Below are 27212 nucleotides of genomic sequence, written 5' to 3' on the forward strand. Positions count from 1 at the left end.
GACACCACTCTTCCACTGCTCTGACAAAGATGACAAATTCAGAAAAGTCTCTCCTGGGGGTTTGCTCTGTTATCAGTCCCTCCGGCGCTGAGGCAGCTGCTGCAGTCACAAGGTGCAAACTCTCTCTCTCCGTGTTCCAGATCCCAGTCCGGAGCAGTTGACAGGTCCAACGGGGTGGGGGGAACAGTCCAGAAAGGAATTTGGACTGTTTAGCTAAATTAACTAATGGCGGGGGGGGGAAAAAAAGCAAGAGCAAGCAAAGCAGAAGCGAAGCAGAAGCAAGAGCAAAGAGCAAAAGCCGGGGCAAGAAGCAAAAAGCAGCAACATGCACTGGTGCTATCTGGATGTCCCGCCGAGTGGCTGATAAGAGGCCAAAACAAAACCTTCACTCCACCAGTCTTAAAGGCACAGAACATAATATCCAGCATAAATTACACACACACGAATGGGGATAACAGTCACCCTAGGACAGGCAGATACAAGAGTGTGATTAACAAGGAACTAATATCTTTATAACATATCAGTGTTCTTAATTGGGTGGTTTTGTGATTCCTATAGTGTGCCTCGAAATGCAAACAGCAGAACAGATATTTTTCTACTGCACTGCTTTTCTTACTGATCATAGGTTTATTTGTGAATACACAGGTCAGTTTTGTTAGGAGGAAAGAGTTCTCTCTTTCCTTCCTGTTGTTACTCTGTATTCTGATTTTATGCTGATTCATTAATTTTATTTTATACCAGACCAAACACTGTAGCATAATAACAAAACCAGACTAACATTTATTTTAGTTTAATGGGCTTTTCATAGGTGTTTAATGAATACACTACATCTTCTAAATTAAGGAGCTGCACAGAAGAACAACACTTTGGTACCTTGTGATCTGATGAAATGTAGTTGGAGACAGCACAATGGCTTGCACTGAGGGATCAAGTGGTTATGGAGCATATGCCATACTTGTTTGTCCTTTGAGAATATTCAGAAGCAGGGGATTCAACAGTACCATAGGTAATGCCTGATACTGCCCTTGCAAATGAAGAATGCTCCCCAGCAGTTACAGAGAACTAAGAGGTTACTAAGGAAAACTGCAGAACCTTTTCCATAGAGGTTTTCCTGAGAATTTAAGCAAACAGGCTATCCTTAAGCAAACAGGTGGAGTAGATACACTTGACCATGTGGAGGACCTTGCCAGGGGGGATATCCCGATGTCCTTCTGTTTCTAAGGTGCTCTGAATCCTTCCTCTCAAGATGGAAGACACTGGCTCTTTTTATTAAAAATACAAAGGAAATAGTTGTACTACACTATAAGAAGAGCCAGGGTATGGGTTTCTTAAAAACTAGAAGGACTCCTTAATAGAGTCAATGACAAACTAGCTTCCAAATCTGCTGTTCGGTCTTTGCATGGTCAATTGCTCCATTACTAGAGTTACCTTAGAAAGCGAGTGCTGGCAAAAATAGGAAGACTTTTTTCTTCAGTACATCTCTCACTCTTGCAGCAATACATCCCACATGGATATGTGTGTTTGGAAGATACACATTCACTAAAACCTGAGTTTTGGATCAGTGACGTATGTTCCCTAAGGATCTGTTTCTGAGATCCAATATACTAACAGTCTGGCTCTAGCAAAAGGCAGTGCAATAAGCAAATAGGGTGTGATTTATTTGCTTTTTCTTACAAGACTTCTTTTTCCTTCCTCCTACATGTTACATAAAAAAGCTACACTTGCCAAGTGCTTTAACATGCGAAATACCATGAAATTAAAAGCAGTTATTTTTCCTTAGTAAGAAACCCTATCAATGCCACAGCAGGACCTTGTCCTGAGATGTCCATGTACATCTTTCTTGTGCATTTCTCCAAAACCTCATCCAGCTGAGGGCAAAGAATACCTTTGATCCAACAAGGCCAAGTGGAAGACGCTGCATTTGGATTGGGGCAATCCCAAGCGTGGGAGAAGAACTCCTTGAGAGCAGCCCTGCTGAGAATGACTTAGTGATGCTCGTGGAGGAGAGGCTGGCCATGAGCTGTCAGTGTGCTCCCACAGCCCAGAAAGCCAAACTGGGCTGCATCCAGTGGTGGGCAGCAGGGCCAGGGAGGAGATTCTGCCCCTCTGCTCTGCTCAGACCCCACCTGCAGGGCTGCATCAGCTCTGGGGTCCCAGCATAGGGAAGACTTGGTGTTGATGGAGCGAGTACAGAGGAGGGACACCGGCATGATCAGAGGGATGGAGGAAAACAGGCTGAGGGGGCTGGGATTGTTCAGCCTGGAGAAGGCTCCAGTGAGAGCTCGTAGCACCTTCCCGTACCTAAAGGGGGATTATAAAAAAGAGGAAGAGTGACGGGTAGAGAGCGATAGGGCAAGGGGGGGGGGATGCTTTTAAACTACAGAGAAGAGATTTAGATTAGATGTTAGGAAGGAATTCCTCCCTGTGAGGGCGGTGAGGCACTGGCACAGGCTGCCCAAAGAAGCTGTAGATTCCCCATGACTGGCAGTGCCCAAGGCCACAGAGAAGCCGCGGCTGCCTCATGCCCGGACGTGCCCAAGGCCAGGTCGGACGGGACGTGGCTGGGAGCCCGCCGTTCCCGCGGGAGTTGTCCCTAGCCCTGGGCGGAGCTGTCCCTACCCCTGTCCCCAGCCCCGGGCGAGGCCGCACCGGGACGGTCCCTGAGGTCCCTCCCGAGCCCCGCCCGGCGGCGCCCGTGCGGAGGGCACGCGGCCCCGTGCGTCACGGGCTGCGCGCGCGGCCATTGGCTGGGCAGGCCGCTGCCCCGCCCCCTGCGCCCGGCCGCGGATGTCGCAGCCGCTCTGCGCCCTTGTCGTTTGAAACTCGGCCCAAGATGGCGGCGGCGGCCGGGAGCGGAACCGAGGCGGCGGCGGCGGCGGCGGCGGCCAGGCTGGAGGGGGCGGAGGGAGAGGAGGAGACGGCGGCGGCCGCGGCGGCGGAGGATGAGGAGGACGGGGAGGAAGACGGCGGCAGGGCGGGCAAAGCGACGGGCGCTGCGGCAGCAGCCGGCGGGGAGGCTGGCGGAGGCGAGAGCGAGGAGGACGAGGAGGAGGAGGGGGAGGACGTGTTCGAGGTGGAGAAGATCCTTGACGTGAAGAACGAGGGGGTGAGTGCGCGGGTCGCTTACACCGGGCCTCGAGGAGCACGTGAAAAGAGTAATCCCGTTCGAGGTGCGCTGTGCAGGGGGGCTCTCTGTGCCTGGTTCCGGATTCAGTCTCCTCAGCTAAAGATTAGTCTTTACTAAGTTGTTGGGTTTTGTCTGCATTGTTAAACTGCTCTTGGCCCTGAACTGAGGTACTGTTTTGGTGTGAAATGTTCTAGCGCAGAGATGGGCAGGGTTGAATAGAACTGAGAATTTAGAGGTGTTTTCAAGGTGTCTTGCCAGGGACCACGTTCACAGACAAAACGGGCGAAGGCCTCCTGAAGTAAGAAAGTCAATTGAAATAATAAGCTGTAGTCATCTTGCATTGTTTAAAGTGAAATACCAGGCCTTGATTTGTTTTTTTGGAAGGAACCTAGACTGGTTGAAGTTCTTTAAATATTTTTCTAAACCTAAAATAGAAAAAAAAAATTAACAGAGGGGTTTTTAATGATTTTGTGCCTGGAAGATTTTTATTTTATCTAATTGATGTTTTTTATTTTAGGCTTCAGTCAGGTACATGAAATTATAAAAATCTGTCAATTTCATGTAAAAGATCAGAGTCTTGAAACCCTGAGGTTGGAGAGCTTTCAGATCAGCATTTTCTTCGCTATTTTTGATGTTATTAAATTGTACCTTAGCTGAAATATGTTGATGTCTTAAGATTATGTTGTGCTTTCAGGGTAATACAGTATTTATAGAAGTGAAGTGTTGGTCAGCATAAGTCAGGCTTGAAAACAAGAGGATTCCTTTTTTTTTTTTTTTTTTAATTTTTATTTTTATTATTTTTTTTCTGCCCACCCCCAAGTGATGGAACCTGAAATCCATAGGTGGTTGTGGTGGTGAGACATTAAAGAGTACTGGGATACATCATGTACCATCTCTTAAAAATGGCATTGGCACGTGCTGGTAACAGGGTGCCTCTTTTCCCTCCCCTCCAAGCAGCCCGTTCTGCAACACATCCTGAGCTCTGTGTGCCTGAGTTTTCCAGACTGGGTCAGGGCAGTGAGCTCCAGCGTGTGGCTGTAGCCAGCACATGGTGATTGTGGCTTTGTGGCCTGAGCTCCAAGCACATCAGGTGCCCTCTCAGTTGCTCTGCTGCAGGGCATGTGCTTCTGGGCTTCACAAGTGCAGGGCAAGGCAGGAGCTCGTACTCAGGTGTAACTTCCAGAAGGGCTGGGAAGAGCCCTGTGTCACCACAGAGGGAGTCAGCCACTGGGCAGCGTGGCGTGAGGCAGGTCGGGGTGCTGGGTGGCACAGAACAGAAGTGTCACAGCTGGAGAGCCCTGCAGGGAGATGCTTTCCCACACACAGTACTGGTGTCGTTGGGCCTGGCATCCCATCATCCCTAGTGATGGGATGAGAGACAGCACTCCTGGGTTGGGATTGGGCTGGGGAGTTAGAACTGTGCATAAATAAAACATTAATGTGACCTACTTAAGAGAACAAGCAGTGAAAGTTTGGAAATGTAGTCTCTCAGTGTATCTATAAAACTTTTCATACTGCACCTCAGTTATACTACAACAGCAGGCTCTGTGCAAATCGTGATGTTCCCCAGTGGAAAAGGGAAATTTTAACTGTGCTGTTTAATGACATGGTGGTACCCTTTTCCATACAAGGTGGTTCTAGCTCATCACTAGTTCTCACAGAAGCTAGAGCAGTATAAAAATGCTTGGAAGCATTCTATTTTTTCGAAGTGATAACAGAAGGGAAAAAAAAAAAACTATTGAGTGAGGGAGTGCTGATAGCTGAGTGTAAAACTGTTTCTCTTAAGTGTCAGAATCAATCTTCTGCCTTCACTTAAGCTGAATTTTGTAAAACTATACTAAGCTGCATTTTCCTGTCACTCTCCATGTACAGGATACAGTCATTCAGCAGCCAAATAGTTTTGCATTTGCATTAGACTTCATGTAACTTTCTCAATTAATGAAAAAAGGACTTGTAGCTTATTTAATACCTGAGTTACAAGGATGTTCCTAACTGCAGCTAGCAGAAGTCCTGCATCTGAAAGGGAATAACCCTGTGCCACCAGGCAGGTGAGAGTCCAGCTGGCTAGGACACAGATTTGCAGGAAAGGAGCTGGGAGTCCCCACAGGCAAGTAAGGTGAACGTGAGTCAGCAGTTCTTGCAGCAAAGGAGGCCAGCCAGCAGCATCCAAGAGTGTAGCCAGAAGGTCGAGAGATGCTTCGTGCTCTCTTCTCAGACTGCTGAGAAGCATCCCGAGTAGTGTGTGAAGTTCTGAGCTCCCCAGGACAGAAAGACATGTACCTACCAGAGAGAAGGGTAATGAAAACAGTTAGGAAGCTGAGAGCTGGGTTTGGTTTGCCATAAGAAGAGAAGAATCAGGGGAGATCAAAGTAATACATGTATCTGACAGAAGGATGTAGAGAGGACAGAATCAGATCTTTCCTGGGGGTGCACAGGGAAAGGATGAGACAGACAGAGGACACAAGCTGAAAGACAGGGAAACCTGGGCAGATACCTGAGCAGCCTGATGTAGGCAGTCCTGCTCTGAGAGGGCATTTTACTTGTTAGTTCTGGAAATCTTTTATTACCTAGCGCACTTTGTGACTGTAACAAGGAAGTTACTGGTTGCTTATTTTGTAAGTAACCGCAATAAAAGAAAGAGGAGAGGGGAATATGATTTTGGAAACTTAACTCCTAAATCAAGAGAGATGGGTTAAGCTAAATTCTAAGAGAAATGTTAAACTAAGGTGTTTGAATACTGGCTGTTTGTTTATTTATTTATTTAGATGTCTGTGAAGCAGACATTTTGCTTCTGTGAAGCAAAATACAGAAGATTATAAATAGAGTTGGTTAGTTGGTTCCTGAAGTTTAGTGGCATGTTTATACACTTGGTCGAAGCTTAATTATGCTCAGGCAAAAATTTATACATAGACATTTAACAGTAAGTGCCAGTTGGCAATTCTTGAAGTTTTCTTTCTCCAGGCTTGGTTAGTACTGTAAGGTCTTTCAGAGCATTATCAGTTCATGTTTGAAGGTGGGAGGTACTATTTTGCCTCTCCAAAGGTGCTTTCCTAAGTACATTGCTAAAAAAAATTTTTTTAATGGTAAAGAACTTTGTAATTTAGTAGAAAAATCTAGATAGAGACTGCAAGGTGCAATTTTATCCCTCAGTGAAGTTCAATAATGTTGAAACAACAGGTCGCAAATTTTTGTATGTAATCTACCAAAATCTTTGTAATTTGCTCCACTGAGATGCACACACTCAGATTTTTGTCTAGGTTTAACTTGATTTCATTGCTGGTTTTTGTTTTTCCTTATTGTTGGTATTTCAGTTTATTGAAAGTAGGTTTGATTACAAGTATAGCATGAATTCTAAATTTCATTATGAAACTTGGTGAATGGTGGTAATTCATTAGAAATGTTAAGGGTTTATATCAATTTATTCAGCAAAGAGAAGACAGTCAATCTTGAAATTTTTATGGAAGAAATATTAAAACTTGAAAAAAAAATTCATAAGTGTCAGAAAACCCATTTTGATAAACTGGGAATTTATGATACGTACATTGTAGCTGTGGTTCTGAACAAATGTTAGATACTGGAAATATTTTGGATAAAATTATTCCAACTACAGAAATAGTGATTTGTATATACACAAAATTGTATATGCACTGCCATCTTCAAGAACTGACTAGCTGATGCAATACTGTGCTATATTGTGTTAAATGTTGTGGGTTTTTCTTACAGGGTAAAACTCTGTATAAAGTCCGGTGGAAAGGATACACCTCTGATGATGATACCTGGGAACCAGAGGCTCACTTGGAAGACTGCAAAGAAGTGCTTCTTGAATTCAGAAAAAAGATTGTGGATAATAAGCCTAAATCTGTTAAAAAAGAAATACAGGTGTGTTTCAACTTCCAGTATCTTACACTGGAGACATAATCCCAATCTAGACTCTACTAATGAGAAGAGGGGAGAAGGGAAGGCATTTGAAACATGGAATTAAAAAATCTCATCCAAAACGTCTTTGTTTCTTGTGAAACTTAATATTGTTGCTGTTCTCTGGTAGGGATTTTTTTGTTGACAAGCTTGCTTATAGACTGAATCCATCTAAACTTCAGTTTCATTTCTAATGGGAGTATATAAGTAATGTATGGTCATTTTAGTTTGTTTTTAACAACATAAATAACCCCATTTCCCTACCCACATGCATATTGTCTTGTCACTGAAGCAGGGCACAGTGTTCCAATCATCCTCCTGCTTTCTGTAGGAGATCAGTGAGTTTCAACGTGGAATCATTTGGTAAGATACCAGTTTGGTAAGAGAGGAATACAGAAAGATTAGATGCCAGAGGGCAGAATATAGCTTTTTCTTTTCTTTTTAACAGCTCAGTTAGCCTGAAAAGGCAGTATAAGGATCCTTTTTGAAAACTGGTACCCTGCTTCTGGGAAACCTGTAGGTAAATCCTACAAAATCAAATCAGTTGTTTTTGATGTAAAATAGCTCAGATTTGTTCTGTTCTAGAATGTGGTTGTTGGATGTGTAATTGGTTTACTTGAATTGTTTGTGTATTGATTCTCATCCAAGCAGTTAGTAATGTAATTTAGGTAAGTAAGCTAGAATTGTATTATCACATTTTGCAGTTTGGCAATGAGGAATGATCTTGGCAGGGATCAAAAGATTAAAGTGCTTAAAAATTTTTCCCAAGCACAACCACTACCATTTTTGTATGCTTTGTACCAAAGTGATAGTTTATTGGAAAAGAAAAACTTTTAATTTTTTTCCTTTACCTTTTAGAAACCACTTCTAAATGATGATATATTTGAAGCAGAGTCTGACAGCGACTGGCAAAGTGAAACAAAAGATGATGTTTCACCAAAAAAGAAAAAGAAGAAGTCAAAAGAGGGAGAGGATAAAAGTTCAGATGACCTGAGGAAGAAAAAATCCAAGTCTCCAAAAGTCAAGGAAAAACCCAGAACAGAATGTGAAAATTCCTCAGACACTTTGGTTTTAGACTCAAAGCCAAAAAAAAGGACTTTAGAAACTAAGGAGGATTCAAAGGACCCAAAGAAGCAAAGGAAAGAAGATACTAAAGACATCAAGAAAAAGAAGGGAGAAGATTTAAAAATAAAATCTAAAGAAGATTCTAAAGAAAATAAAAAATCACAGAAGGAGAAGCATGGAGATGTTGAGTTGGACTCAGAATCAAGCGCTGTGGATGATTCAATTCCTCAAGGAACTGATAATGAAAATTCAAACATAAATTCTGAAAATAAAGATGAGAAACAAAAGGTAGAAAGTGGAGAAGAGAGATTGGAACAAGAAATTGATGAAAAAGATGCCATTCCTGATAAATATCTTGATGGATCAGCAAGTAATGAAGATGACGGTATTGATACTAGGGCTAAAAGAAAGAAGAAGAAAATTCAGAAAGCAGAAGACTGTAGAGAAGAAGGTGGAAAAGTAGAAATTCAGGATACTCATTTAGAGAAGAAGAGCATGCACAAAAAGCAAACAGGTCAAGAAAAAGTACCAGGAGAGTTGGAGAAAGTGTCACCTACTCCTTCACCAGTGCAGAAGGGTTTGAAATTGAGTGCTGATGAAAGGGTGTGCAAGCCCATGGATTCCCCTGGGGAGGTAAGCACGGTTAGGATGGGGGCTGGGGGTAAGATCAGTCATCTTCAAGGTACACATACCTCAAACCATGACTGTTCATGATGGCAAAGAGAAAAGTACAGATTGGAAAGGTACTGAGCTGCATGAACTTAAAGAAACACCCACTGCACAGTGTATAACAGAGACTGGGAAATTTCTGGATTCTGAACACGCTGAGGGGGGGAATGCTTTAGGAAAGGAGAGCACAAATGTGAAAGGATAAATGTCTCCCATATACTGTGTGTTCTTAGAATGAAATTTCCTGTTCTTGCAAGGCATGCTGTTATTTTTAGCTTTGTTCGTGCCCACCTTCAAGAGTTTCCTCATCTGACTTTTTTCTACTTGTGTAGTAAGGCAGAACAGCGTTGAGCAACACTTGATCTCTCAGACACTGGCCATTCCATCAGGCATTACCTGCGGTGGCACCTACCTGAGAACTGAAATGCTGAAATCACCTCTAAAGCCCAGGTCTCCCAGATAATTGTGTAGCAAGCTTATCTTGTTAGAATTCCTGGAGTGCTTACAGCAAATGCTTAGTTTCACAACGTGGTTTCATATTAAATAGAAATAGAAATGCTGTACCTGTTGTAAGAAATGAGCTGAGCAAATACCAGGATATTTATTGTTCCTTATTTAATTCAGTAGTGCTTTTAGGAAGGCAGTATTGTAAAGGCAAAAGAATAAAATTATGACCAAAAAATTTTTTTTGTAATGTTTCTGGGAATATAATTTCTTTCATCTGCTTCAGCCTGTTCTAATACAGTTTGCAGTTCATAAAACGTTGTCTGCTCAGAGCAGCCATGTTCTGATTTAACAGGATTGCAGCCATAACATGTTGATACTTACTGGACTATATCCCACTTCTGAGACCATAATTCCGTGGTGAAAAGTTACTTCTGCAGGTTCAGCAGTGGTCCTCTGCTTGTGATTGTTCTGTGTATGGAGTAGGTCACCTTAAAGAAGTTATTTTGGGGATAGAGAATTCTATGGCATAATCTCAAAGTAGAGCTACACGGAAGAGTGTGTTTGCAGGATCATAGTGTTGAAAGTTCTGGAAAACAAAGAATTACAGTGAGGCATAGGCCACTTTCAGAAGGCTGTTTAATTAGTGGAAGTGATATGGTCCTTTATTACCCAAATGTTTTACTTACAATTCAAGGCTATAGTGTTTGTGAGAGAGAGACAAGAATAGAAAAAATCTTTGGAATTCTGTTCTATTTACCAGTAGTGTAAAAATCCGCTCACCTTGACCATGAATAAATGAACAGCAGAGGACAGTGGGTTTGCTTGTGGCTCTTCAGGCAGCATTCTCAGTGAGCTGTCTCTATGCTTTTCTCATGGTCATGCTCCAAGGTACCAGCAAAGTATGGAAGGTGTTCTGCTCTCTGCTTCTTTTGAGTGTAGGAGGCTTAAACAGTGTTTCCTGTAACTGGCTATCTGTTCTCTGGAGCAGCTGTGGACTTGCATGGGTAGGTTTGGTGGAGAGTTCTGCAGGGGTTTTTTTGTTCACTAAATTGTTGGCCCAAACAAGGTGATACCTTTCAAAGAAAGTCATCACTTATATTTCAGGTACCTGTCTTTCCTTATGTAACTCTGCTTATGGAGCACCAGCCATGTCAATTTATAACATAAATAAGTATTTTCTGTTTGGGGTCAGTTTGTATGCTGACCCATTCCTTCCATTTCATTTGCCTCCAAAAAAAAAGGGTTTGTTCTGCATCTGATCAGCAGTAGAAATCTGATGTAGAATTCAGGGTTACTGATTTTAACAGCCCCACTGTAGCCCATATCTGGTAGTCCATTTAGTAAGTTATGGATTTCCTCTTAAATACTGAGCATCTGGCAGGATGAGCAGCTGCCTGTGTTAGCATTAATCACGTCAGTGATCAAAAGCCGAGGTTTGTGGAGGGAGGGGGGGTGGTGAGGAAAGCAATTAAATGTCTCAGCTCTGCTAATCCATAATGATACACCAAATTAATCTGGTTTAAATAAGGTTTTTGCTCTGTCACATGGTAGCATATATATAAATTTTTGTGAGGACTTCTTTTGGGGCAGTTTTTCAGAAAGACAATGCTTTTCCCTGTGCCAGGTTAGTGTCAGAGACTGATACAAAGCCATCCCAAGGAGCCTTGTCCAACCTACTCTGCAGTGAATTTGGTGAGTGTGGAGAGAGGATTACAGAAGGAGAAAGGCAAACTTTGGTAGAGAAAGCTGGATTCCATTTTGGCAAATTTGATTGTACATCTACGTCTACAGTAAATTTCTTCTGTGATAGTAGATATACTGCTAAGCGTGGACTTCTGCAGGGATATAATGAGTTTGGGTGGATTTTGCTGAGTGTCTGTTTTTCACAAATAACTGTTGCCATAACATTCTGTTTGTGTGAATTGCAAAACTTGGAACCTTTTCTGTCCAACTGTCAAGTTTTCTCAGTTGAGGTTCAACTCAGTGATATCATAATGGTTCAAATATGGTGCTACAAAATTGTTAAATACTCTGAAATAATTACATTCTATTCAGGTTTACTGTTTGGAACAAACAAAAAGTTTCTAATTTTGAATTTCCTTCAAAATGCTGATTTTGTCATATCTGCAGCTCTTCCATAAGGCAACTTGAATGGCTGGGATGCAGTAGAATTATGAATTGGAGTTACTATGTTCAGGAAATTAGAACAAACTTAACTCCTGACTCATCAGTTTAATTCAGACTTAACTCCTGACTCACCAGTTTCTTAGGAATATCTACAAGTCTGTTGCATACAGGTTTCAGTAGTATTAATTGTAAATATACGTTATTGTTGAAGTGGTGAAAGGAGTTTATTTTCCATTTTTTTTCTCCACCACTAAAATTTGGTCTTTGCTTTCAATTTTAGGAAAAAGAAGTAAAGAAAACTGAAATTAAAGAAAAATCTCAAAAAAAGGAGCCTGAAAAAGAAGAAAAAACCAGAAAAGAACAGAAGGTCCTAAAAAGTAAGTGCTAACTTCTTGAAACAAAGAAGGGAATGACCCTTCAGGGCATTCTCTTCTTATTTCTACAAGGGCAGATATTGTGTAGTTTTGTAACACAGACACACACTAGAAATAAGGAACTCTGTATTTATTTTAGGAAGCAAAAGTCTTGTGGTCTATGGCTTTGCTAATACATGCTTCATGAGAATGTTAATATATGCTTCATGTATGAAGCACAGAAGTAGATAGAAGTCTCTGACATTTTTGTAGGCAAGTCAAGATATTGCTCTTTTTAATTTAAGATTGACAACTGTGCTCCTCTGGCATGTAATAGTAGCTTTTTTTAGAGGAATTCATCCAACTATTGGCTTTTTTCAGAGGTGTTCTGACAATATTATGCGTATATACTTTTTATACTTGGAAAAATTAGTAAGGGTTTCCATCAGACAAACATCTTGCCTCTTGCTTTAGCCTCAGAGACAAGTTATGTTATACAACCTTGGATGATTAGATACACAACCAAAAATGTCTAGGTTCTGTTTCTGTTCTTAATAGTATAATGGATTATTAGTATTACTGCTCTTCATCTCAGAACAGCTCTGGATCACTTTTTTCAGGATAAATTCCTTCACTAGAGAAGCACCTTTTTCTGAAAGTGGCATAGATACTTAGAGTGCTTAAGAAAAATAGTAAGAAACAGAATGATTAATGATTGTTTCTGTGCAGCACTTGTCCTTTGTGTGGTCATCACAGATACTGAACCATACTTCAGAAGTAGTAATTTATGCACAATTCTAAACTGCATTTTTTAAAAGGAAGGTGGTACCATGTGTAAAGCAGCCAGAAATCAGACTTGCCAGGATAGGTTTAGGTGGACTAGCTCTCCCTGACTTTTGTCTTATGCTAAGCTTGCTACTGTGCTCCAATACCTTACAGAAAAAGAACAGATCTCTTTTAAATTGATGCTGGTCATTTACTTAAATTTTGTTATGTAGTAGTCTTTAGTGGCTCAAGTAGTCACTCCTGGTAATTGTCTTAATATTCTAGGCTTTAAGGTCATCAAAAGTGCATTTGAGTTGTTTAATGTAGCTTCAGAAGAAAAAAAACCCTGAATATTATGAGAATAACTGCAAAAGAGAAGAATCTTTGTTAGGATAGAAGTTCATAGAAGAATTAAAAAAGCAAGGTGTACAAGGAAAGGAGAGATATAAGGGATGAAGCAAAGAGATGGACTTGCATTGCTGCAGAAGGTGATTAAGAAATAGTGGATGTGTATCAAATGAGCACTGGTAGTTGAGATTTTCTCCATTCCTCTTTGCATCTCAAGTGCTCCCAGTCTTGTCTCTGCAGGGGGCTGAAATGAAGTTTTCTTTTGAAACTCACTGGTACCTTTTCAGTGTGTTTCCAGTGCTTCTTCTACCGCAGTGATGGAGTGTTCACCTTCCCATAATCACTTCAGCCTTATTTATTACAACAAATTGGCAGTTTCTTTCAAGTAAAAGCTTTTTATGTTTGTTTGTAATACAGCCTTTGCTGTTGAGAACCATTCCATGCTGACTGCCTGGGTTAATTTGAATGAAAAGTAGCAGTAGTCATTTGTTAAGCTGCTGATCATTGAAGCAAGGGCAAGCATTCATTAGCTTGAAAATTTACAATTTATTACTTATTTTGCCTTTTTTTTTCCTTCTACAAAATTAAATACATGATAGATGGCAAGCAGCAAGTCCTGAGTTTGGGTATGGACATGCAGTTAGAATGGCTGACACTAGAAGAATTCCAGAAGCATCTTGATGGAGAAGATGAGAATCACGTATCAACAGAACCAATATCAAGTGGTGAGTATTTTCTGGCAAGAAGGGGTATTTCTTAGCTGACATTTCAAAGGGAAATATCCTATAACAACATTGAATTTATTTTCTAGCTCTCCTGAGAGATGCTGTTAAAAGTGGAGACTACATGACGGTGAAAATGGCGCTTTCTTCAAATGTGGAATATAATTTGGATCAAGAGGTAATTTTTGTACATTAGAAGTATTGGGAGACAGTAGGAGGGCAGAATACAAATTTTGATTTGTTTGAAAAGCTTTCCCCTCTTACGTTGTAGCAGATTTCCATCTCGCCCAAGTGAAAAAGCACAGGGTGTTAAAAAGGAGTACAGACTTGGAAGTTTCCATTTGTATTTGTTATCTGTTTCTTCCAAGAAAAAATGAAGTTTGATAGAACCATCCTATTAGCTTTCCAGCCAACTTGCCCAGTGTACTTAACTGACTAAATGTGGAACTTTGCATGGTATTAGGAACAATAACCATCGGTACAAGTGGCTAAACTGTGTAAAACATTGTATATGGGAAACAAAACTCTGAAAAGCCCCAAAAACCTGCAAGTTGTTTGACACACTGGGACCACTTCACTTCATTAGTTTTCTGCCAGTTTGTTATCAGCTATGTTCTTATTTGGTTTACTTTCAAGGATCTATTTTCCTGTTGAATAAGACTGTAGTTCCATTTTTGAGTTTTAAAATCTCCAGTATTGGTACTTTCACTGGTGATCTTGTGTAGTTGTGTTATGTAGCATTTTGAGAACTCCACATTATGCTAAGTCTTCTGAGGTGTCGTAGGGAAGATGAGAAATAAACTACTGAGGCCAGCATGTGTTCTGTGAGTTGTAAGGTCTGGTGAAAAATGCAGGAATGAGTGAGGAGACTGGCTGGTTAGAGTGTCTTTGTACTTATACTCTGATAAAATCAAAAAGCAGTGTTGTGGGAGCAGCTGGCTTGAGCCATAGTTGTTTTTCTCCGTGGGTGCTGACAGTCCTGCTGTCTTCCCCACCCTCAAATACCTTACAGCCTTTCTTCCTGGTTCATTCTGTTTTTTCTGCTTCTTGTTCTGATCCTCAGATTGTTACGGATTTTGCAGATTATGGAGCTGAGAGTGTGAGACCTGTGGACCAGAGAAGTGGGAGGTGATAGTTTGCTGATATTTGGCAGCCATGTATGTGTGAATTCTTCTGCCAGGGAGGGAAATCTTTGTGAAACATGTTGATGCACTTGAAATTTTTGTCTTGCAGCTTTGATTCATCTTGAAGTATATTTTTATTGTTATTTTTCTGTAATGGAAATGATTTTTTTTTTCCCAGGACCCAAGTGGAATGACCCTGGTAATGCTTGCTGCTGCTGGAGGGCACGACGACCTTCTGCGGGTGCTGATCAGGAAAGGAGCTAAAGTTAATGGTAGACAGAAAAATGGAACAACTGCATTGATACATGCAGCTGAAAAGGTTGGCTTGGTTATTGTTCTGTTTGTGGTTCTGAGCTCTTTTACTTATGTTTAAAGGTGGTACACAATTTTTTACCTTGGAATGAGGCCTAAAAAGTAGTTAGCGAGATACAGCAGGGTGACTAATAATAATTTCAGCAGCTGTGGTTATTGTAGTATAAATAAGTTCTGATCACAAACCCTGCCCTGAGCAGAGAATATCGTAGGAGGAAAAGTGGACGCAGAGGGTATCACTGAATTTTTTTGTCTGAGAGCTGAAGTTCTTGTGGTAGAATTGCTTGTTATGATATCTGGCTACACAGGATCCAAACTGGAGACACTTAGAAAGAAAATCTCTGATTAAACAGGATTTGGTATTTTAAAGCAGTTGGGCAATGTACACAGTGGCAAGCTCTTCCTAAACTAAGACCAGCTAAAGCAGTAAGTTAGAGCAAGTCAGGGTTTCATGGGTGCACTCCTCTGTTCAGGTGGGTCCATGGGCTTTCCCGTGTACAGTAGATGGAAAGCCAGCGGGGAGCCTCATTCCAGTTTGGTGGAGATGCAAATACACTGCTCCCTTCCTGTGATGTTTATTATTGCAGGATTTAGAAAAAGAAATGTAAGAACTGTAAATAATTAGGGCTATCCACTTGCCTAAGTCTGAAATGCTCTTTATTAGCCATGGGAGAGAACAGTGTTAATTGTGCCATGACTCATGTTTTGAATTCTATGGATGAATTTCAAGTAAATGTCATTTTATATTCTGAAACAAAACCAGAATATTTTTTACTTACTTGTGTTGTGGGTTTGGTTTGGCTTTTTTTCCCCAGAATTTTCTCACAACAGTAGCTATTCTTCTGGAAGCTGGAGCATTTGTGAATATGCAGCAGAGCAGTGGTGAGACTGCCTTAATGAAGGTAAATTCTGTGTTTGTCCTTATGTGGTTTATTAGGAATACTTCTGTCAAACTAGTAAAACAGAAAAACCTATTTGTAGAATTCATTTCAGCAACACATATCCTATTTGAAATAAAAATACCATTAATAGTTACTCTAAGCAGAGTTCTAATCCATTTATTTGATGTACTGTAATATCCAAACAAGAAACACAGATGCCTTCAGCATGCAGTGCTAAATGTGGCTCATCATTCTCTTCTGCTGTTTGGCTCAAAGAAATGCAGATGTGGTTTTCCAGCTGAGATAATCAGATTGTCAGCAGGAAGAGAAAAATTCAAATTCCAGAAAGGAAAATCTTTCACTTGGGTGCTGCAGTGATTGGCACTTGCTGTTTTATTGCAGGCCAGAAATAAAATAGCCAATTTACAGTCTGATTCCCAGTGCCTGTTCTGCACCATTATTTGCCCAGTCACAAAGGAAATCTTGATTTTTTTAATTTTTTTTTTTTTTTTGTAATGGGAAAATTTTAATACTCTTAAAACTGTCTGTGGTTTTAATTTATTTTTTTTTTAATGTGGATGAATTTCACCAAAGTACCTCTTTGGATGAAATTGCTGTATTTATGTGTAGGCCGTTTGTGTAGTTTGTTTGCCAAAGAGGTTACAGAAGCTTTCCTGCCCAGACAATGTGGTATTGTTTCTGTTCTGCCCTCTGTGAGGCTTAACAAGTGGGGATTTCACATTTTCTCTGAAGACAACAACTCACTTGTGGTTTCCTCAGCCACTTCAATCCAAAATCTCTTCATAATTTGGCTACTTCAATGAACCTCAGTCTTGACCTTCTTTAAAGTTTTTATTAGTCTTTGATGCACACTGTACAAACCAGTCAGCTGCCTACAGTGACTTATTCCAGGTGTTTGTTTTGCAATGCAGATACAAAGAGTAGGATCTTCATTTCTAGTAACTTACTGGGACAAAGCTAGCCCTCTGTGGATGATCTGTCAGTGTGTTTATCAAGTCACTCTTAGGAGTTTGATCATACTTTTTCTAAAAGGAGAAAAAAAAGATCTTAGCACTCAGTTCCTTTCTGTCAGGTGGTATGAGACTTTTCTTGGTTTTTTGGTTTGAGGAAAGCAGGTGGCTTGTTCTGTTTATGGAAGATGATGGATTGAAGGCACAGATCCGAGTTCAGAGTAGAAAGAAGTTTCAGGAGCTGCCTTTGAAAGGTCTTACAGTGATAAAAATGTTTTATCTCTTGTGCCTTTTTCTAGTTTATCTGAGTGAAGTGTTTGAAAACAAGTGACCAAGAGCATGTGTTTGCTTTTTTCAAAGTAAAACTTTTTTTAGATTTTCCTTTTGTTTGTGCTTTAGTTAAATTTATGGTTGATGTGCCCCGAAATTCTTGCTGTAAGTAACAGTGCACCGCCTTGAACATTTATGCAGAGGATAACAGTGGCTTTCTGACATAGCTACCTACCAGTCTGAGACAAATTCTGTAAATTTATTGCATACCCAACGTACCATTTTAAACTGAGATGCATAGAAAAACAGGCACTTGGAAATGTTACTTCAATAATTTCTGAATAGTTCTACAGAAACATATTTACTCAGGTAAACAGTTGCAAGAAAATTTACAGTTACTGAACTCCAGCAGATCAGATGTTTTCACAGAACTTCTCGGATTTGCTTTCTTTATTTCTTTTTTCTAATTATGTCTGCTTGGTAATCCTGACTGTTGCTGCTTCTGTAGGGTTGGGTCTGTAGTATTGCCTGGATAAAGATAAAATATTTATGGAGTGTGTTTCTGAGTTTCAAGCTATGTTGCCGTTCACAGAGCAAATAATTAAAGTTCTGAATTGTAACTGATTTTGGATTTTAATTCACTTCTGCAGTTCTGCTTACTGTCTTGTATGCTCTGTTCTGAGGGGTTTGTCATTGTTTTCTTTGTCATCTTCTCCCTTCCCACCCAGGCTTGTAAAAGAGGGAATTCTGATATAGTGCGGCTCATGATTGAAAGCGGAGCCGACTGCAACATTTTGTCCAAGCACCACAACAGCGCCATGCATTTTGCTAAACAGTGCAATAACTTACTGGTGTATGAGCAGCTCAGGAGCCACTTGGAAACGTGAGTAAAATGTTCTTGGAAGTTTGTTCTGCTGAAGTTTGCTGTGCTAGGCATGTCATAATTCTGGTTTAAGTCAAGGAAAATGTCAGGAAAGAAAACAGATCTGATTTGGGCAGAAAGCTAACTAGTAAATCATGTGAAATCAAAATTATCTGAGCTAGCAGAATTGGCATACACTAGCACAAACACTGAGTAAAAGCATGGAGAGGAGGAAAAGGTAATTCCTAGAAGAGAAAGTTTCCTTTAACTTAAGATACAGCAGCAATGAAAACTTAGAAGTGTATAAGCACTGGACCATTGAATGTAAGCTCTTAGTAGGGCATGCCAAATAAAATACCTTGCTAGAAAGCATAGGAGAAAATCAAACAAAAGAACACCAAGCAGAAACACCGTGAAAAGTCTGTGCAGGGGTTGTGTTGCTGTGGTGTTTGGACCTTTAAACATCAGCTATGAGCTGAAAGTGCCAGGGATAAAGCTTTCATGCCAATAGGTGATGGAAATCATCATCATTATCATGCAGCAGAATGGCTGAATGACTGAAGAGCAGTGCAGTGTATGTGACATGTAAAGCATTGATGTCATATGGTCATGACAAAATATACTGAGCTAAACTGAGACAAACATACAGAGAAGGAGCAAGCTCTCCAAATATCCATTTGGAGGAGTACTGTAGTTAGTATATATAGGCAGAAAATTGTAACCAGCCATCTCTAAATTTGGGAAAGACTTAGGGAGGCTCGCAGGGCTTCTGCAACAGGTGAGATTTTGCCAGGAATGCATAGTTAGTGCTGGAAGAACACTGTCTCAGTGCAAGATTTTTTTTCTTGTTTCATGATGATGTAGTTGTTGTGATTCATCTGTGTAATCTAAGACAATCTATCAAGTAGTTTGTAATCCAAACTTAACCTCTTCCAGTGTATAGAAAGCCCTGGCTGTTTTTTGCCTCATATCTCTTGTGTTTCCCATCAGCTGACTTTTTAAGTCTGTCTTTACAGAAACTGCCTTGTAATGGTCAATGTGTATCAATCAAAAAACACCTGAAGTGACAGGGTTAAGGGGATGGAGTCAGGTCATTTTTAGTGGTTCCCGGTGACTGTGCAAGGGGCAGTGGGCATAAACTGGAACACAGGAGGCTAAGCATCAGGAAATTTTTCCTTTTGAGGGTGATGCAGCACTGGCACAGGCTGCTCAGAGAGGTTGTCAGGTCCTTGGAAACCTTCTAAAGATATCTGAACATTGTGAGGTTTATGTCAGCCCACTTGTCAAGCCTGTCAAGGTCTCTTGTGGATATCAGAGGCTATCAGCCACTCCTCCCAGTTTTGTCTCATCTGCCACAGTGCTGAGGGTTTGCTGCACCATCCACTGGGTCATTAATGAAGCTGTAGAACAGGACCAGACCCACTGTTGATCTCAGAGTGCACCAGCAGTGATTGGTTTCCGGCTAGATTTTGTGCTACTAATATTTGCTGAAGTAATGTATTTGGATCCAGTTTCATACCAGGAGGAAAGTATTGTGATGCCACTGTTTTTAGTGCCCTGTAAAGTTTGTCCGAAATACTGTAGATCACGAAAGGAAACTTCTGTCCTGAGGAGAGAAAAACTATAAGGAATGTTTTTCTCTTGTAGAATGCGAAAAGAAAAAGAAAAGTGCTAAAAGCATAAAAGGTAATAATTATTTTTCAGAAATTAGAAACCTGTTAAAGTGAGCAGGGGCAGCTGAAGTGGGTGAATGGAGTATGCTGATTCTTGCCTAGGGAAGCAAATCATGACTTTGTTAGTTAAAGTTTTGAATTCAGCAGCAAGCATGCAGGATAAATAAGTGATCTGGTATCTGCTGTTCAGTGTAGTGAGACTTTGTCACTCATTAAGTATTTGATAGCTTTCCAGTTTGTTTCCTATTTGACATCTGCCACCTTCAGTTTTGGCTAATCGAAATAATGAGTTTTGGAAGATCTTGACCATGTGATTTTGCCAGTCAAGTGGCAGTTAAAATTAAATATTGATGATTGCAAAGTCATGTCTGGGGGTATCGCTGCGCTGATGTGAACTGTACGGGGAGTAACACAGCTCTTGCAAATTCAAGAAGCTTTTAGACTCACTACCTGAAAATACCAGTTCAGTGCTTTTTGTCAGTCAGAAAGGAGGACAGTATAGCAGTAGTGAAGCTGAAAATAAAATTAATAAAAGGTCAAAATGTGAAATCAGGAAACAACAAAAAATAACCCACAGCCATGAGACAGATTCTGCAGGCCATCCTACTAAATTATCTAGTGATAGGTTTGAAGTGGAAGAATATTTTTGCACAGCAAAACTGAATCATGGATCTCGTTGCTGCAGAATGCTGTGGTCACAAATACATGGGATTTTAGAAGGGATTAAGCAGACCTAAGGAGATGGGATTTGGCTGCAGTTTCTAGTTTTGGATGGCTCTTAATCAGATTGCTAGAAAATAGGACAGTGTACCAAAAAAGAATTGCTGTTTAATTTCTCATATTTAATATGGCTTTGTCAAGCATCTGGAAAACAGGCTACATGGGCTTTGGGGCTTGCTTAGGCATGGCAGTTCTTGTGGTTTCTTTCCAGTGAAACATCGAAGTTTTAGATCCTGTGGATGATAGTCCCAGTGAGTCCCAGGGTGGGGAAGTGTGTTCTGAATAATAACTGGAAAAGCCATAAAGCTGCCAGAGGTGGGACCTCTGCTGTGCTAAAGCACTTAAAACCCATTTCTGACCAAACAGCAAGAGGATTACTGAGTAATCTGCCTGCAAAGGTGCTAGACACCACTTGGTAATGTGGTCTCTCTTTGAAGGCTGGGCTGCCATTCCACCTGCTTCCCTAAGCCCCCAAAAAAACAAACAAAACCCCCCTTTGCCTGCCTTTTAGTGGTAGAATGGCTACCTTTGCACTGTTTTATTCACAGAGTTTAACTAGGAACTGCATTTTTCTAGTAGTACTGCCAGTAAAATTATACAGGGATGTTCTTCTTTATTTTTACTTGCAGGCAGATTGATAATTCAGTCAGGCTGGGAAAGTGGGGATGTCTGTTTAGCCACCAAGTATATATTGATGTCTCTGGGATTTCTTTCTGTATATAAAGCCTTCAAAATATGTGGCTAGTAAGATCTTTTTTTTTATCTACTGCAGTGTATTTGTATTAACTTTTTTTTTTTTTTTTGACCTGGTAGTTGAATTTCACTAACAGATTGCTGATAAAATATTTTATTAACAAAGTACTGGGATCTGTGGTTTATCTGTGTATAAATGCTAGTGAGGAAGGCATTCACTCCTGAAAATCAGGAATCTAAAAAGGTGATCTAGAATCCTTTTTTTTGCGCTTGTGTGTGTCAGCTCTCACCATGCCTATGTCTGGTAAAATAATTCACTGTGTGAATCACAGGCCTCACTTGTTTGGTCTTTCAGGCTCTCAAAAGTAGCAGAAGATACCATCAGGAATTATTTTGAAACTTACCTTGTTTTGCTGGAGCCAGTGTTCCCAATTGCATGTCATCGTCTCTGTGAAGGGCCAGACTTTTCTTTGGACTTTAACTATAAACCTCCACAAAATGTGCCAGAAGGTAGGGAAGGGTTTGTTGTGGTGGGGGTTTTGTTTGTTTAAATAAGGTAGAACAATATGTTTAAAGTATGTCTTAAATTATTTCCTATGCAAAATTATTTTTGTGTGATTTTGCAGTACATCACATTAAGAATGCTCTGATTGTGGAACATAGGGAGAGCAATTATATTTTGATATATTATGGGTAGGGTTTGTGTGTATTTTTTTAAAGGCTTTTTAATTGCCACGTACAGAGTGTGAACTTCTTTCTGTTCATGGATTACAGTGACATGCATTATAGGAAAGGAATGGTTTACCTTTACCTTCGAATTAATGATTCAGGAAAATCTAGGCTTACTAGATTATCTAGAGAAGATCTGGCAGTGGATTCTTTAGTTTCATGGACAGTAGGTCATGTGCTGAAGGCTTGGAATGTAGTCCCAGAAGTGCCCTGAGACAAATGCAGTCTAGAAATACTAGGAAAAGGAAGCAGCCGCAGTCAACTTTGTTTTGCCCACAAACCCTTTGAAAAAGACAGGAATCAAATTCCCAGTGTATTTGGGAATATTTTGTTATTTTTCCAGGAATTCAGATGCTATTTTCTGCTGCTTGGCTTATCTAAGTCATTTTTGATGAGTATATCAGGGAAATATCTACTGATACTGATTTTTCTTAAAGTGACAAATCAGTGTGACTATTAGAATCCACTTAAACTGAGATTGAAGTTGGGTATGTCTGCTGAGTTTTCTGGTTGATCAGAGTTGTTGGATAAGTCTTCCAGTTCTTATTATAGGTATCCAGTCTTTTAGAATTAAGAAACTTAATGTAAGTTTGTGTATTAAAATGAAACATTTGTGGGTATATTCAATAAGTTGCTGCTTATTGAATTCCAGTGCGGTTCATAAAGATCTATAATGTCTGGGCTCAGTTGTCTGTTCTCTTGACTAGACCCAAACCACACTAAATTCCATAACTCTCTTTGAGTAAACCTGAAACCACAGAAGTGAACTGTGCTGAGGATTGCTGTTTCCATTTTGCATTCCTTTCTAATAGCCACATAAAATTATTTCTGTTGTGAAAAGTCCTTAACTTAATTTGGTGACCAAGCCAGTTGTTTGCTGGATCTACTGGTTTGTGAAATGGGATTTTTGCATGCTGGTTTGTTTATATATATATATGTGTACCATGTGATGGTTTTTATTTATATGTATTTGCACCTGTCTTCAAAGGTCTAGTGTACACAGTTCTAGATAATGGATCTGATTTTAAATTCATGTAACTGAATTGTCTTCCCTTTCAGGATCTGGAATTCTTCTCTTTGTTTTCCATGCAAATTTCTTCGGTAAAGACATTGTTGCTCGGCTCTGTGGACCATGCAGTGTACAAGCTGTGGTTTTAAATGACAAATTCCAGCTTCCTTTATTTTTGGTAAATCTTTTCATATAGCTGATTGACTGTAAAACTACTTCATAGTCTTTATAGAGCAGCCTGGGAAATCTCAGTGCTGTAATTTGAATTTACAGTATTGTGATGAAGCATACTTTTTATCATGATGATGTTTTTCTAAAATGAAACTTAATTTTCTTTGGATATGGAGAGAACGATAATGTTTGCTTGTACTAGGTTCCATAAAAATGTATGATTTAAAAATTAGGGACATAATGCTGGACAACCTGATTCTAGGTGGCCCTGCTTGAGCAGGGGGTTGGATTAGATGCCCTGGAGAGAACTTCTCCAGCCTCCAGCCTTCTGTGATTCTGGGACTGAGGCTTCTTCTCTAATTGACCAAGCCTCTCATATTTTTGACCCAAGTAAGTTCTTAAATATTTTTTAACAACCTACCTCAAAGTTCTAACAAATATTTTCTAGTTTGTTTTTTTTAATCTATTAAATACATCACTGCACAATTTTGAAGTCTTGTTTTCTCAGTCGTTGCATCAAAGGTTCATACACAATGTTCTTTCAAAAAAAGCATAGTGAAAATGTTATATTGTTAGTCCTCTTACACAGCTCTTTCAGCCATAACCTACCATTCACTTTTTCCATTTTCTTTTTCCTTGTAGGATAGTCACTTTATTTATTCCTTCAGCCCTACTGCAGGCCTTAACAAGCTTTTCATACGGTTGGTAGAAGCTCCTGCTGCCAAGGTACAAAATGTTCTCAAAATTAAATGTGTGTGTTCATTTGTTGTACTCTTCCATAGTCTGAATGCTTCTAGCTGTATGTTGCAAGTGTAAAACTTAAAGATTTTCCTCTGTCTCCTCATCCCACTTTCCATCAGTTACAGTTACAATCTGTGAGGTAGCCAGCCCGAACTTGGGAACATTGCCATGTGTTAGTTCTGTTATAATTAAACATTTTTATGTTGCAGTGAGAATAATTCATACTCTAGGATAAACTAGTGTTCCAGCTAAACATCTTCTCCATCTATATTGTGAATTTGATGACTGAAAGATATATGGAGTGGCCACCTTTTTTTTTTTTTGCATATAGATGTTTTTGCTTGTATGTTGGAAATACTTACTGGGATATGCACTCTGCTTTTAAATAGTCTGTTGCATTTTACAGGTGGTTTGGGCAGTATTCCCCACTACATGTTGCAAGATGAATCCTGTTCTGGTAGCATTTATTTTATCCTAGAAAGACATAGAAGTATATTTTCCAGATCCTTAGATTTAAAAGTTGCACTGAAGTTATACTCTTAAATGTTTTATTGTACTTTCTTTTAATTTTTTTTAAGTGGAAAAAGTTGTATTCAGATGGAAGTATATGTTTGTCTGGTTCAGATTTGGGGATGACTTTTTCAAACACCACCTGATGCTGCAGTATTCTACTGGAGTCCTCTAACAAGCCATCCATATCTCAGTAGGGCTACTATAAATTGATTTTATTAAGGACTTTATAATTCCTCTTTTTTCTTTCTTAGTCAGTAGCAATTGCCTTTTCTTGTGCCACATTAGGAGCGCTTAGCACATCAACGCTGGCCACAGATGATTACTATGGAAAACCTTTGTTTTCTTTTACAGGTCAAGCTGCTTATAGGAGCTTACAGAGTGAAGCTGCAGTGACCTCTGAGCATGTTGAGTGGACTGACACTTTTTTGGATATACTTCTGATTCCTCTGTTCAGAGACTGACAAAGCAGTTTGGAACTTTTTGGCACCACATTCAGAAGACTCAGTTCCCAGCTCACCACTTGTTGACAGTCACAGGAAGTGTGTGTTGGAGAGCAGTTGATTACGCTGCACTGGTGGGACAGGGTTGTCAGCTTTTTTTACTTTGTACAGATGTAGATGTAAGTATTTGTGCCAATACATATAACTCTGTTTTTCTTTAACTTGTGGAGTCCAGACTGCATATTTCAGCTTTTCCACAATGTGGAATGGTGCATATAAGAACTATTTAAGGTAATTACATGAAATGTCTTTTTTAAAGATCTTCATTTGTAAACTAAAGTTTTCTACTTACTCTAACATTTCTATGTGAAATGCAGAACTGTCATATTATTGGAGCCATGGGCAGAAATTACACTTTAAAATTACTGCATTAGGTTTAACTTTTAAGTTGCTGAGGGCTGCGTTCTGTTTTAAAACTGCTCCTGTTCCTGTCTCTCAATGAGACACCAGTTATGCTTAGAGTGATTCCCTTTGAACTTACAGAGTTCAGTCTGCTGGCGTGAACAAAGACATCTGAACAGGCTCCATTCACAGAAGGGTTGCAGTCAGGTTCCCAGTTAAATCTCTGCTTTAACCTGCTTTGGTATTAGAGAAGCAACTGGTAGTTTTACAGACATCTTAACTTTTGAGGTCTTAGGTGACATCTGGAAAAACAAACACAAGCTGAAAATAGCAAACCAGAAAACTAATAGCTACCTTCAGTGTCCAGGCAGTGCTCTTTGTAGACAAGAAGATACATAGAGAACTTCAGATGTCCTCAGCCTGACAGATGACAGAACATGTGTTGTCCTTTACTTCAGAAATTCAGTTCCTCAGTGCAAAAAGCTGCTATCTTTTTATTTTATTATTATTGTATTATTATTTTATTTAAATGACCCATTTTATCAGATGACAGCAGTTTTGTAATGGTCCTGTGCTGTAAAATATAAATGTAATACTTCTGCATGGAGTATAGAATATCTTTCTTTGTAAATTAACCAACATCTTGAAATGTAGGAAAAACCAAACCAGATCGTGCCTTTGCTGTTCTAGTTGTCATGTGTAGTTTACATGCCACTATGTGCCTATATTATTAGCAAAACTTGTGCATAAATTCTTGATTTTAACTGCTCACCATCAAAATGGTGCAGCTGTATGAAGTATCCTTTTAAGAACTGTGATTTTTTTAATATAAATTTCAGTTAACTGGTTTTTAATTTTTGGTTCTTGAAGTTTTAAATCTTTCCTATTTAAGAGATGCCAAATGAATAACAAAGGACACAATTGTTGTGGAATGTCACATTAAGCTATATAAAACTAGAACAGCAGCATGACATAGAAATACTCATTTCTGTTTTGATTTAGAATAGTTGCTTATGTTTTTGCACAGTATTGATGAAATCTTAACAAATTTGGGTTTTGAACAGACTTTATACCTCCACCTCTCTGAAATATGTTAAGATACCTCACTTTGCTAAGTGTGAGCACCTGAGATGCATGAAAAGCATGGGCTGAGAATCAGGTATGTCACTGCCAACACTTGGGACTTTGTGTAGCTGAAATTATAGTCACTGTGCATAAGCCTGGATGATGCATAAGGAAAGGGGACACTCGTGTTTCCTTATGCTGCAGTGCCAGGTTTCATCTGTGTGGCTGTCCTTCACAGTCGCTCTGGCGCAGGACGTGTGGCAGCACAGTGTGTCTGGGACGAGCTCTGTACAGCACCTGCCAGTGGGAAATGCTGGAGCTGCTCCAGGTGGGGATAAAAGGTGTTTTGAACAAATGTCCAAATGATAGAGATGCTATTTAGAAACTGTTGTACAGTCTAACCTAAAAATGTCTAGTAATGCTCCAAGAGTTGATAGAACAAGTAGTTTGTCGAAGGCTGTTGATTTGGGAAGTTGTTTTGTTTTTTATCTTGAGGCACTTGGGAGAGAGGGAGTAGTTCTACAGAACATGGAAATGAAATCTGAGTTTCATGATGCTTTTATTAGGGATGGATATTTTGCAGCCATCTTTCTCTTTTAGTTGGCAGTATAAATTCAGAATCCCTATTGAAGATGCATAAGAAGTGTATGAAAAGCTGTTTGAACCTGGGTTTTGTCTGTTTCTATTGTATGGGTTTTGTCCGACTGCTGAAAAAGGTTTTGGTGGACAAAGGAAGAAGAGAACGTAGCTACAATAAAAAACAATTATTTAGGCACTGTGGAGAAATACCTGTGAAGTACTTGCTCAGTTTCTTCTTGCTGCAACCAGCAAGGGCTGCAGCTGCAGTTCCCATGAACTGCAGTGGTAGCAGATGGTTCTGAAGGCTCAGGATTCTTACCTTCGCTGCTCCAGCACCAGTACTGCTGTTCTGGCTTCTTTCACCAGTGCTGAAGGTTGGTGGGTGATGCAGCTGACCATGTCACAGGTCTTCTGTGCTTTCTGCACCCATTTGCAAAAATAAGATGGGTATTGATCAGTCTGAATTTAAGAAAGCTGTGTACTTTTCACCTTCTGAGCATGTCTTTAAATGTTTGAGTG

At 39.9% G+C, this 27212-nt stretch overlaps 1 protein-coding gene across 1 annotated transcript; it reads left to right on the forward strand.

The window, feature by feature from the left end:
- The first annotated feature begins 2818 nt into the window (after positions 1 to 2818).
- Positions 2819 to 26902, forward strand: MPHOSPH8 (M-phase phosphoprotein 8). Its single transcript, XM_059838682.1, has 13 exons — positions 2819 to 3106; positions 6851 to 7006; positions 7901 to 8740; positions 11631 to 11727; positions 13416 to 13541; positions 13628 to 13716; positions 14841 to 14981; positions 15790 to 15876; positions 17825 to 17979; positions 21400 to 21554; positions 22833 to 22960; positions 23596 to 23679; positions 24559 to 26902. Exons 1-13 carry the CDS (start codon positions 2834 to 2836, stop codon positions 24598 to 24600), a joined length of 2373 nt encoding a protein of 790 aa, XP_059694665.1. The 5' UTR covers positions 2819 to 2833; the 3' UTR covers positions 24601 to 26902.
- The last annotated feature ends 310 nt before the right edge of the window (positions 26903 to 27212 follow it).

Source organism: Haemorhous mexicanus, chromosome 2 (genome assembly GCF_027477595.1).
Source record: "Haemorhous mexicanus isolate bHaeMex1 chromosome 2, bHaeMex1.pri, whole genome shotgun sequence".
NCBI lineage: Eukaryota > Metazoa > Chordata > Aves > Passeriformes > Fringillidae > Haemorhous > Haemorhous mexicanus.